Here is a 12,981-nt window from a genome sequence, read left to right as displayed (position 1 = left end):
TGTAAAAGATTACTAAGATTTACGAAAAATGGTTAAAAATTGACTATAAAGGGCAATAACTCCTAAAGGGGTCAACTGACCATTTCCATCATTTGACTTATTTGTAAATCTTACTTTGCTGAACATTATTCATGTTTACAGTTTATCTCTATCTATAATAATATTCAAGATAATAACCAAAAACAGCAAAATTTCCTTAAAATTACCAATTCAGGGGCAGCAACCCAACAACGGGTCGTCTGATTCATCTGAAAATTTCAGGGCAGATAGATCTTGACCTGATAAACAATATTACCCAAAGGTCAGATTTGCTCTAAATGCTTTGGTTTTTGAGTTATAAGCCAAAAACTGCATTTGACCCCTATGTTCTATTTTTAGCAATGGCGACCATGTTTGTTGATAGATCAAAACTTTGGATACAATTTATAAATTAGATACCCTAAGGAACATTCAGTTAAAGTTTGAAAGTATTTGGCCCAGTAGTTTCAGAGGAGAAGATTCTTGAAATAGTTTACGACGACAGACGACGACAGACGAAGGACGACAGACGACAGACGACGGACGACGACGGACGCCAAGTGATGGCATAAGCTCAGCTCACTTGTCCCTTCAGGACAGGTGAGCTAAAAACAGGGCCAATAATACAAAAACCTTATACACTATAAGATTCAGCATATTAAAGAATCCTAAGAATTTAAGAATAAAACTACATTGAAATTGGTCAAGAAATAAGAAATATAGAAAAGTATTGTTTTTGGTCCCTTTTTGGCCCCTAATTCCTAAACAGTGAGTGCAATGATCCCCAAAATCTCTCAAATAAAAGTCTTAATATGATTTAGTCAAAATATCAAACATAATACTGGATTGTTTCATGAAATTTCTTTCTATGACACAATAGTATAAAAGGTTTAATTTGTCCATTCTTTAGACTGTGTTCAATATTAAAATTTCCTAAAATAAAACAACATAAAAAGGCAATTTGATCATTTTAAAACCAGATTCTTCCACCTCACAAAATCTTGTCAGGCATGAAATGGCATTATAGTAAATGTGGAATTTTGCTTAAGCTTTAACAGAAACTCAAATCATTTAACACACTAAAATAACAATGAAAATTTTAGTATAAAAATCAATTATCTATATGCTTTAATAGTGTTATACATGTAGTTTAATATAAAAACAACCTGAATGAAAACAATTTAAGTTTCCATATAAATATAAAATACATTTTACAGCTAAAAGTTCATGTCTTCAACAAAGTAATTCTTCAGTTTTATAAAACAATATAAATTTTCTAATAAAATGGTAAAATTCAGCTGCCTGTAAATTTCTAGTTAGTCAACTCATAAAATGATGGAATATTCATGGTGATTTGGTTTACAGAAACTTCTTTAATTGGTGATGATTAAACTTTTCTTATTTTTTTCTTCCAACTATGTATTCTTGATAATATTTTTAGCTTCAACAAGGTTAATGCAACTATGTGACAGATGATTGGCACAATAACAGGCCTGCTGCCTAACTAAAAACCCTTACACAAAGTAAGGGACCATTTTGAATAAAATACTTTTTTCTTTGTCAAGACCTTGTTGTTACAAGTACTGGGGATGTATTTTTCCAAGGGTCTTCAATCATACTAAAATGATAATAATTCTCTATTGAACTGCCGCCTCTTTGTGAATTAAATCCGCCACGTCTTGAATTCTGTAAAGTGTTAAAATTTTCAAAATTAATTTTAAATTTTACAAGGATGATTATCAGTCATGTCCAATGGACAAATTATAATATAACATCTAATGTATATACATGTAGCACCTCCAAATTTGTTTCCAAACAACTAATAACCATGATATCAGAATGTCTAGCCTGACATATATAGGTATAAAAGAATGTGCAAATAACAAGTGCACAGACATATAAATTTACATCTTAAAATTGTTCTGTAGACCATAGATGTGTAGATCAAATATCAGTAATTAAGAGCTTAGATTTTCATGACTTCAATAAGTCTGTATATGAATGTGATGAATCCATTAATGAGTATTTGTTAATTTCTGTTTTCAAGTTTTACTATCAGATTAAAACCGTGTGTATTTTTTAATTTATCTTATATTACATGTATCATAACTCATGATCTTTTAAGACTTCACCGTTACTTATATTGGTAACAGAAATAACTAAGTGGAGACATAACATAGTTTTAGAGGTTAAAATTGGTGTTTTTCATATGTTTTTGTCAGCTCCCAGTTTTGTTTATGTTGATATACAATGATATATATTGTTTATATTGTTTACAGAGTAACTTAAAGGTCTACTTATCATAAGGGATGTACATGTAGATTAATATAAAGTGAAAATAATTATAAAATCATGATGTCAAATTCAGGTTACAATATCAGTTTTTCAGTCAGATACTAGCATTACATATACATGTACAATTTAAAGGCCTGTACATAGCAAGGATGACGAAGGGGGAGATAATTTTGTAGTCAAATTGATTCATGTACTGTATTAAAGACATTTATTCTTTTACTGTCACGTCAAGACAACAAATTTAAATAGCCTTTCAATACTTCATTATCATATAAGAGTTTGTTTCATTCAAGATAAATCATGAAAACAATATATTAAATGTATATACCTGCTGGAAACGTTGATTGTATGATCTTTTCCCATTACTATTAAAACCGTTATATGCTCCTGGTGATGTATAACTTCTGTTTAGAGGTGACTGTGGTGTTTTAAAGACATCATTTGGACTAGAAAAATTATTGTGTGTTGTACTTGGTGTGCTAAATGAATTGTTTCTAGGGCTCATATTATAAGGTTTATTTTGAGCACTGTTTCCTCTAGGGCTCATATTATAGGGTTTATTGTGAGCACTGTTTCCTCTAGGGCTGTTGTTAAACTGTGAATTGTGTGAGAATTCTTTTCCTCGAGGACTGTGCTGGTTATAGGAAGGTCCCTGTGGCTTGTTCATGTTGCCTCTTGGACTACAACTTACAGCAGGACTCCCCCACGCTGGTATAGGTCCTGTGTTGTTAGTTGAAGCATGTGTGCGCCCTTGGTCATTGCAATGATTTGGAGAGTTTCTGTGAAATGGGGATCTCTGAGGTTCTTTAAAACTCATTTTTGGTATGTATGTTTTCCCTTGCACATAAATCCGAAATAATCTACAACCGGAAACGGACTGACTTTTACAGCACAGAATTTGATGACGTAGTACCCACCAGGTGTTTTTTCAACGAAGTGAAAGTATCCTCTCCCAATACCCAAGAAGATTAAGTCAGTATTCCTTTTCTTTAATGAACACTGAAAAGACAATGTCAACAAAATTGTATTCAAAACTAGTCGTTACGTTTTAAGATAATATTTTACTCATTCATAGGTTGTTTGACTTACACTCAGTCTATCACAGATAATGCAACTGGACCCTACAGGTTCGCACCCTACATGTTTGCCCCCTAAGTTCATGAAGTTTGTTTGCATCCTATTTTTATTATAAAAAAAAAGTCTGAATTTATAGACATAATAGAAAATGTTTTTTAAGATATTTAAATCAAAATATATTCATAAATAATTTTTAAATGAATTTTATTCAGTGAGTTGGCGATTAATTTGGCTTCTCATAAAAGAAATAAAAAGTTATTCAGTTTTATTACAGCACAAATTATAAACAAGGCTTATACATTGTAAATATATTTCACAAATAAAGATAGAGAATCTAACTAAACTGACAGTCAATTCAAAATTGTTAGTAAGCAAACATTAGTGACAACCCATTGGAAATAAATAAATATGATTAGCCAAAGAGATCAAATTACACACTCATTAGTTTAATAATTTCATGAATTTCAACAATAAAATTAAAATGTGCAGCGATTCCCAAAACAAAGAAATGTACTTTGAGTGTGTTATATTCAGGTAACATGTTAACTTAGAATAAAGAACACTAGGAATAATTTCTTTTATTAGTCATAAACATGTATGAGATATCTTGATACTATATATAATATACACCTTATCGCTAATCCCTGATGACCTGGCGGCTTGAACTTCTGTTGTATACAATAATCACATTTCCATTGTGGCGTCAAATATTTTGTTTTATGATGTCAAAATTTTACGGGAACCTGTGTGATATCCAGTAATGGCGGACAAATAGCGTTAAGTTGTATTCATTATCCATTTCTTCATTTATTGATTCAAAATCGTCCAAATATTTCATAAAAGACAACCTGTTTACATTTCTTAAATGTCACTTAATTTTATTTAAAAAACATTAAAAAATAAGATTCTACATTTTAGACCAATATACATGTACTAACTATTGCACGATTAAAATCTTATTCAACTCAAACCTTTCAAAAGGGTGTGAACACAAAAGGGGGCGAACAGACCTATTGATTCAAATAATTTATCTGCAAGTAGAAAAATATTCTAGTTGCTTCACCCATTTCAAGGAAAATGTGTTCAGTTTTAAAGAGTTATTTAAATACGGTACATACCTGCTACATGTATATCAAACCATGCAGTTTATAACAATGATCGATGCACTTGGCACGTTTAACTAAAATATATAAGAGAATTGCAGACTAAATCATGTGTTAAATTTAGTCATCAACAACATAAAGATTGACACATGCCACTGATTGTATATCAAACAAAAAATGTCTTTGATGTTGATTAGTAGATGACACTAATTACATTTGCTAACCTCTGAACAGATTGCCTGAAAGATAATTTGCTAGATGATCGATTACATTGGTAATAGACGGACGTGTTTTTTCGTCTCTTGCAAAATCGTCTTAATATATCGTAAAGTGAGTGGATATAGCAGCATATTTACTAATCTATTGTGCATTTAATGTGAACTTATTGGAAAAGGAATATATCAGAACTTATTTGCATCTGAAGTGTGATTATATTATATTTCGTTTATATAATATCCAGTAAAACCATAATGGCGACTGGTATGGACATAAACACTGTGAGTACTGGTCAACTTTTCTCTAATGGTCATTCATCTAGTGAAGTCATTGGTAGTTTATTAATAGAAGACAAACCCAGCTCTACAAGAAAACGACCGAATTCTGGTACAGAAAGTAATACAGAAAGTGCCGAGTCAAAGAAATTAAAAACTGTAAATTGGGAAACACAAACTGTTCTACCAAAACTGGGTGAGTCCGAAACGTTCCTGCTTTCCGCTATACAAAACTTAGCAAACAATATATCGGTTAGCTTTACAATGATGAACAGCCGGATGAATCAACTAGAAGCAAATATTGAAGAAAAGATCTCAGCAAACATAGTAAACGCCCTGAAAACACACATCGACACAGAAGTTGGGAAGGTTAAACAAGAGATAAAAGATGATATGGTCACCATGAATCTTAAAATCGACAACGTGAAGAAATCCTGTGAAAACCTTATTCTCGAGAAAAAAGATGAAAACAGTATAGACATCCGAAATAATGTGATCATTAAAAACTTAGCATATGATGAAAGAGAAAAAGACAATGCAGAAGTTACAATGAACAAGGTACAAACTTTATTCAGGGACGGTCTTTCTATTCCAAATGTTAAAATTCAGAAAGTGACCCGAAAGAATGGAAACGAAAGATATAATGGAGTAGTGGTAGTCCAACTTGAAGACAACGAACAGAAAAAGGACATTTTTAAGAACAAACGTAACTTAAAGAATAACCCAGCTTATAAAAAAGTGTATATTGACAATGATCTACCAGTAGAAACAAGAATGTTCCAGGGCAACGTCAGGACTTTACTCAAAGAAATCGGAAAAGAAAATGAGTTGGTCTTTGTCGGAAACAGACTCGTTCAAAAACGCCAATAGGACAGATTGCGGTGTGGAGTATGGAACTGTCGCGGATGGTCGATAAAAGATAATGACAACGCTCGATTTCGGAAACTTGTGCTTCAAAACACAGACTGCGATATTTTTACTGTCTGTGAAACTTTCCTTAAAGGATCACAGAAACCAATCATCGACGGCTATACATGGATTGGAAATAATCGTGAAAATCTGCACATCAATGCTCAACGTGGATCAGGTGGTGTTGGTGCCTTTTTAAAGAACGATTTATTCGAATTTTACGACATAACAACGCTCGATAGCAGCGTTGAAGATATATTGTGGATTAAAGTGAAAAGTAAATCTTCGGATTTTATTCTCTGTGTGGCAGTATGTTACCTGCCTCCGAATGAATCTAGTCGGCTTAATGATCAAGAACTTTTTTTTGAAAACCTACTACAACAGGTTTACTGTAATCAATCGATCGGAAATATTGTGATATGCGGTGATTTCAATTCTCGCTGTGGAAATAAATCGGATTACATAGAAGGAGTTGATGAAATAAGCCCTAGGTCAGTAATTGATGTGAATGAAAATTATAACGGTGATCTTTTTATTGATTTCTTGACGAATATAAATTTCGCAATGTTAAACGGAAGAATTGGATTAAATGATTTTACCTATATATCGCCACAAGGCAAATCCGTTGTGGATTATATGTGTGTACCGCATGAACAATTCAATGATTTTTTAGATTTTAAAGTGTTGAAAATGATAGACATAATTAATCAAGTGAATTACAACCCGGAAAAAATTCCGGATCATTCAATATTGCTTTGTGAAATAAGAGTCCCTAAAGTATGTATTGAGAGAAATACGCATACTATCGACGAAACAACGGCAAATTCTAGAAAGTACCGGGTAAATAATATTCCTGATAATTTTCTCTTGGATAATACAATTAGAGACCGAATTAACGAAACGATTAACCGTATTGAAAATGCAATCAACGTCGAAAACAACGTTCAGTCAGCATTTGACGAATTTTGTGTATTGTTGAAAGATGAAATGGATAATAAACTTCCTAAAATGAAACCGAAACCGGATTTCAACAGGTACGGTAAATCGAGATATAAGCCATATTGGAACGACTATTTGCAAAACCAGTGGGAAAAAGTGTGTACACTCGAGAAAATGTGGCTTAAATGTACAGGTCCAAGTCGTCAAAAGAAAAGTCTAAAAGCCAACTACTGCTCCGAAAGGAAAACATTTGACAGAATTAACCGGAAATTTAAGCGGAAACACCTACTTGAAAAGCAGAACAGACTCGAAGAAAAACTTATGGCGTCAAACCAAAGAGATTTTTGGAAATCTATTGGCAAACTAGGCATGTCCAATGAACGCAACCAAAGTATACCATGGTCAATTATAGACGATGAAGGAATTGTGAAAACAGATAAAAACGTAGTTCTAGGAAAATGGAAATCTGACTTCGAACAATTATTTAGTGTTAATCCATATGTCAGACCTCCAGCTTATGACAACGAAACCAGAGAAAATCAACCAGATGTCACAGAGCTGAACGAACCAATTTCACGCGAAGAAATTATTGTTGCAGTACAACGAGCAAAGCTTCGTAAGGCTACTGGTTTTGATGAAATTCCTGCTGAAGTTCTGAAAAACCCAACAGCAATAGAGCTTTTGCACTTAATATGCAATGGGTGCTTCGAACTTGGGAAAGTGCCGGATCAATGGACAAAGGGAATAATCAATCCGATTTTCAAATGTGGATCAGACACGAGAAACAACCCTCTGAATTACCGAGGAATAACACTTACTTCTGTTCCGAGTAAAATTTATTGTCATGTTTTAAACGCAAGACTCTCATCATGGCTAGATGTTAATGATATTCTCTGTGACGAACAGAACGGTTTCCGGGAAAAACGTAGCTGTGAGGAACACATCTATACATTACACACCATTATCAATGACCGTAAAATAGCGAGACTTTCAACTTTCGTTTGCTTTGTGGACATGCGTAAGGCATTCGATACGGTGCAAAGAAACCTACTTTGGTATAAACTTTCAAATGCAGGTATACGAGGAAAATTTATGTCAGCTTTACAGTCGCTATATGAAAACGTATCTTGTGCAGTTAGAGTAAATGATCAGTTCACTCCATGGTTTAATGTTGACGCCGGACTTAAACAAGGCTGTTTGATTTCTCCGAGCCTTTTTGCCGTCTATATTAATGACTTAACCCAACGAATTAACGATCTACAGTGTGGTATCAAAATAGACGACATTATCATGAGTATTTTGCTATACGCAGATGACATTGCGCTTATTGCACCTGACGAATCGAAACTACAACGAATGTTGGACGTGGTAACATCTTGGTGTAATGAATGGAAACTTCATATTAATGCAGGCAAAACACAGATTGTGCATTTTAGAAACCCATCAATTAGTCGTAGTAACTATTTATTTACGTGCTCTAATACCAACATCGGATATGCTGATTCATATAAGTACCTAGGCCTTTGGCTGGATGAATATTTGAACATGCAAAAAGCGGTTGGAGAATTGGCCAAGTCGGCTAGTCGTGCACTAGGCGCCCTATACGGAAAATTTATAAGTAGTGGAGGTATGACTCAGCGTGTTTTTTTCAAGCTGTATGAATCAACAGTTGAGCCTATCCTATTCTATGGAAGTGGTATATGGGGAACAAAACAATATAGTGTGATTAACAGTGTTCAAAACAAAGCCTGCAAATTATTTCTAGCTGTAGGAAAACGAACATCAAACTCCGCAGTACGTGGCGATTTAGGACAGATAACGTGTTTCAATAAACAAAAATTGTCATGCATCCGTCTATTATGTAGGCTGAAACGCACAGATGATGACAGACTTATTTCAACGGTGTCGGACTGGGCCTCAAGACGTCGGAAAGGATGGCACAAGCAAGTGACCGGTTTTATAAACTCTATTGAATGTGCAGATTTAGTCAATAACACTCAAATATCTTTAAAAACAGCAGTACATCTAATTAGAGACAAACTGACAATTCTAGATAATAATGAATTTTTATCAGAACTTTTTAATGACAGAAATCAGCCAAACGGAAATAAACTACGAACTTATCGCTTATACAAAGAAAATGTTAAAACTGAACAATACATAAAGCGTAACATCCCACGTTCCGTAAGACGAACAATGACACTTTTTAGAAGTGGAGCGTTGCCATTGGCTATTGAAACGGGACGATATTCCAGACCGCAGATACCCTTGAATGAACGATTATGTAAACTATGTGACCATTCAACCGTAGAAAATGAAATACACTTCATGATGAACTGTCCGCTTTATTCAGACATTAGATTTGAACTTTTTCAAAATGCTAAACAGTTAATTGACAATTTTGAAATGTTAACTACTGCACACAAGTTTACATCTTTAATGAAATGTGATGAAATCCAACCACTTTTGGCTAATACACTCCATAAATGTTTTATGAGACGTAAAAGATTTATATAATATTGTTTAAACTAAATGCATTGATTTAAATTTCCTTTTTTGTATTTTTTACTTTGTAAATCTTTACTTGACGAATTTATTTTGAATTAATCGTTAAATTTTTACTGTAATTTACTAAAAGTTTTACTGTAATTTTTACTAAAAGTTTTAATGTAATTTTTACTAAAAGTTTTACTGTAATTTTTACTAAAAGTTTTACTGAACTATAACTGAATTCTTACTGATTATTTTATTTTTTCTTTATTTATTTAACCTTTACCCTAGTGGCGTTTTTAAGCGAACTAAACTGTAATTATACCTCTTTTGTATTTATTGTTGATTTTTATTAGTAAGTTCTATATTATTATTTTGAAGCAGTCATGAATAGATATTTTATAATTGTGTGTACATTTTTAATGAGTTTTAAATCATGTAATGCATGAATATGCCTTTTTATAAAAAAAAAAAAAAACATTTTCCTTCAGTATAACTGTTATAGCTTTTATTTGTATATACAGTGTCTCGTAAGTCTTTATAGGCTGGGTATTGATCCTTTTTTTATGATGTTAACGTTTTTTATGTATTTCAATGTAGATCAATATGTGACACTTTAATAAACTATTATTTATCTTATCTTATCTTATCTTTAACTAAAATATATAAGAGAATTGCAGACTAAATCATGTGTTAAATTTAGTCATCAACAACATAAAGATTGACACATGCCACTGATTGTATATCAAACAAAAAATGTCTTTGATGTTGATTAGTAGATGACACTAATTACATTTGCTAACCTCTGAACAGATTGCCTGAAAGATAATTTGCTATATGCTTTTGTTACAAATTTAATTGATTGGTCTCCTACCTATATAATTAAAGAATAAACAACATGTATATGTTTACCACTGGTTAGAATGATAGAAAATAAAAATAAAATCTGCAAGGGCACAGATTATTTACCTGTGAAGAGACCTGTGTTTATTCTGCATACGAAAAATCTTTCAATTTAATTATAAACTTTAATGTTTAATAAAAAATATCGATACGATAATGATGATGACACAATGCTTTACTTTCGTCAAAGTTTTTTTTAAATTATTTTTGGAAAAAGAAAACTTTTTACTTCTATTTTTAAAGAAATTGTACTTTTATTTTCTCAGGATGTCAAGAATTTACATTGCATTGTAATGAACTACGACATTATAATAATACTTAAACCTTAATAAAAACATGTAAACATGTAAATCTGATGTTGACAAACATATTAATATTCTTTACTAAACTTAAGCATCTGCTTTGAATTCCTTAAAATTACAGAGTCATATAAAAAAGAGGTTAATTCAAATTGTTTTTGATAGTTGGCCCGTAAACATTAAATATTTGGTTACATACAATCTCTTATAAAAAGTAACTGCTAGTTTGAGCAGGGTAAAAAAGAACACACAAGAAAGTGTTATATAATTTAGACAAGGAAGTTAATTGGTAGATTCATCATGTTTATATAAATACTTTTTGTATTTCTGAATTTAAAAGGCAAAAAAAAAGGCCTTATCATACCTAATAAGTGTTCTATAAATGTTAGATATAAAAGGCTAAACAAAACTATTCATGCTAATTTGGTTGATTCGACACTAATATTCTTATTTATTTACAGAACTTTAACAGAGAAACAGAATGAAGTAGTTGCTAATTACAGAAAATGTCAGTAATGCATAATGTCAGTAAAGCTGTACATGACAGAGGTATATATTTTATACATCAATATAAAAAGAAACACATGACACATATATATATATATAAATATATATATGCACAACATGTATTACTGGAATAATTATTTCTAATTCAATTATGTAAAAGTTTAAGATATGGATGTTACCAGTAAGGTATTACTAGTGCAGGTTGCAAATCTTCGTACTTGTACATGTTTGAATTTGTAAATTTGAATTAAGTCCTTTTTAGCTCACCTGGCCCAAAGGGCCAAGTGAGCTTTCCCATCACTTGGCGTCCGGCGTCCCTCGTCGTCCTCCTTCGTAGTTAACTTTTACAAAAATCTTCTCCTCTGAAACTACTTGGCCAAATTAAACCAAACTTAACCACAATCATCATTGGGGTATCTAGTTTAAAAAATGTGTCCGGTGACCCAGCCAACCAACCAAGATGGCCGCCATGGCTAAAAAAAGAACATATGGGTAAAATGCAGTTTTTGGCTTATAACTCAAAAACCAAAGCATTTAGAGCAAATCTGACCAGGTTAAATTGTGTATCAGGTCAAGATCTATCTGCCCTGAAATTTTCAGATGAATCGGACAACCCGTTGTTGGGTTGCTGCCCCTGAATTGGTAATTTTAGGGAAATTTTGCTGTTTTTGGTTATTATCTTGAATATTATTATAGTTAGAGATAAACTGTAAACAGCAGTAATATTCAGAAAAGTAAGGTTAACAAATAAGTCAACATGTCCAAAATGGTCAGTTGACCCCCTAAGGAGTTATTGCCCTTTATAGTCAATTTTTAACCATTTTTCGTAAATCTTAACAAACTTTTACTAAAAATCTTCTCCTCTGCAACTACTGTGCCAAATTAAACCAAACTTGGCCACAACAATCATTGGGGTATTTAGTTTTAAAAATATGTGGCGTAACCCGGCCAACCAACCAAGATGGCGGCCATGGCTAAAAATAGAAGATAGCGGTAAAATGCAGTTTTTGGCTTATAACTCAAAAACCAAAGCATATAGAGCAAATCTGACACGGGGTTAAATTGTTTATCAGGTCAAGATCTATCTGCCCTGAAATTTTCAGATGAATCGGACAGCCTGTTGTTGGGTTGCTGCCCCTGAATTGGAAATTTTGCTGTTTTTGGTTATTATCTTGAATATTATTATAGATAGAGATAAACTGTAAACAGCAATAATGTACAGCAAAGTAAGACCTAAAAATAAGTCAATATAACCAAAATGGTCAATTGACCCCTAAGGAGTTATTGTCCTTTAAATTATAGTCAATATTTAACGGTTTTCATAAAATTTGTAACTTTTTACTAACATTTTCTACTGAAACTACTTTGCCAAGTTCATTATAGATAGAAAAAATTGTAAGCAGCAAGAATGTTATGTAAAGTAAGATGTACAAACACATCAACATCACCAAAACACAATTTTGTCATGAATCCATCTGCATCCTTTGTTTAATATTCACATAGACCAAGGTGAGCGACACAGGCTCTTTAGAGCCTCTAGTTTTTTTACTGGTTTTTATTTTTTCTTCACAATTTTTGTTTTTTGGAGAGAAAAGAAATCTAACTATTGTTGAAAAACTTCAAATTTTAGTTATAAAGCTAGTGAAATATCTATTTTATTTCAGTATCCATCAATAATCCACATAACAGCTATGGGATTAATTGTGAGGGAGCTGTAAATGCCATGGATCTCAACAGAGATTTCTCAAGGGTAGTTGTAGCAGGTAGAAATGGTATGTATAAGGGGAAATAGTTCCTCTATAAAATCTAAGTAAAAATATAAATAAACAAGACTTTTTAATTTGAATAATTTGATATGTTCATTACTGGAATGTAGAACAGAAAGCCACAGGACAAAAAGTCACAGTTCAGTTTTTAGATTTTATTCTTTGAATAAGAAAACTCTTATTT

At 32.3% G+C, this 12,981-nt stretch overlaps 2 protein-coding genes across 3 annotated transcripts in view; one reads left to right on the top strand and one right to left on the bottom strand.

Annotated features, from left to right (window-relative positions):
* Nucleotides 1–593: 593 nt before the first annotated feature.
* On the bottom strand, nt 594–4,608 carry LOC134706652 (M-phase-specific PLK1-interacting protein-like). The gene is made up of 3 exons (XM_063565775.1): nt 4,509–4,608; nt 2,642–3,312; nt 594–1,704 (listed from the first exon to the last, which is right to left on the bottom strand). The coding sequence occupies exons 2-3, from the start codon at nt 3,128–3,130 to the stop codon at nt 1,579–1,581; spliced, it is 615 nt and encodes a 204-aa protein (XP_063421845.1). The 5' UTR covers nt 3,131–3,312; nt 4,509–4,608; the 3' UTR covers nt 594–1,578.
* LOC134706651 (GATOR2 complex protein WDR24-like) overlaps nt 3,216–12,981 on the top strand; it is a 29,733-nt gene continuing 19,967 nt past the window's right edge. For both annotated transcript variants that reach the window (XM_063565773.1, XM_063565772.1), the window contains exons 1-3: nt 3,216–3,285; nt 10,986–11,073; nt 12,696–12,803. In XM_063565773.1, coding sequence (XP_063421843.1) covers nt 11,031–11,073; nt 12,696–12,803 — 151 coding nt within the window. In that variant the 5' untranslated portion in view covers nt 3,216–3,285; nt 10,986–11,030. The remainder of the gene's footprint in view (nt 3,286–10,985; nt 11,074–12,695; nt 12,804–12,981) is intronic.

Source organism: Mytilus trossulus, chromosome 2 (assembly GCF_036588685.1).
Source record: "Mytilus trossulus isolate FHL-02 chromosome 2, PNRI_Mtr1.1.1.hap1, whole genome shotgun sequence".
Lineage (NCBI taxonomy): Eukaryota > Metazoa > Mollusca > Bivalvia > Mytilida > Mytilidae > Mytilus > Mytilus trossulus.
The sequence above is the reverse complement of the archived record's forward strand: the minus strand, read 5'-3'. Positions and strand labels throughout refer to the sequence as shown.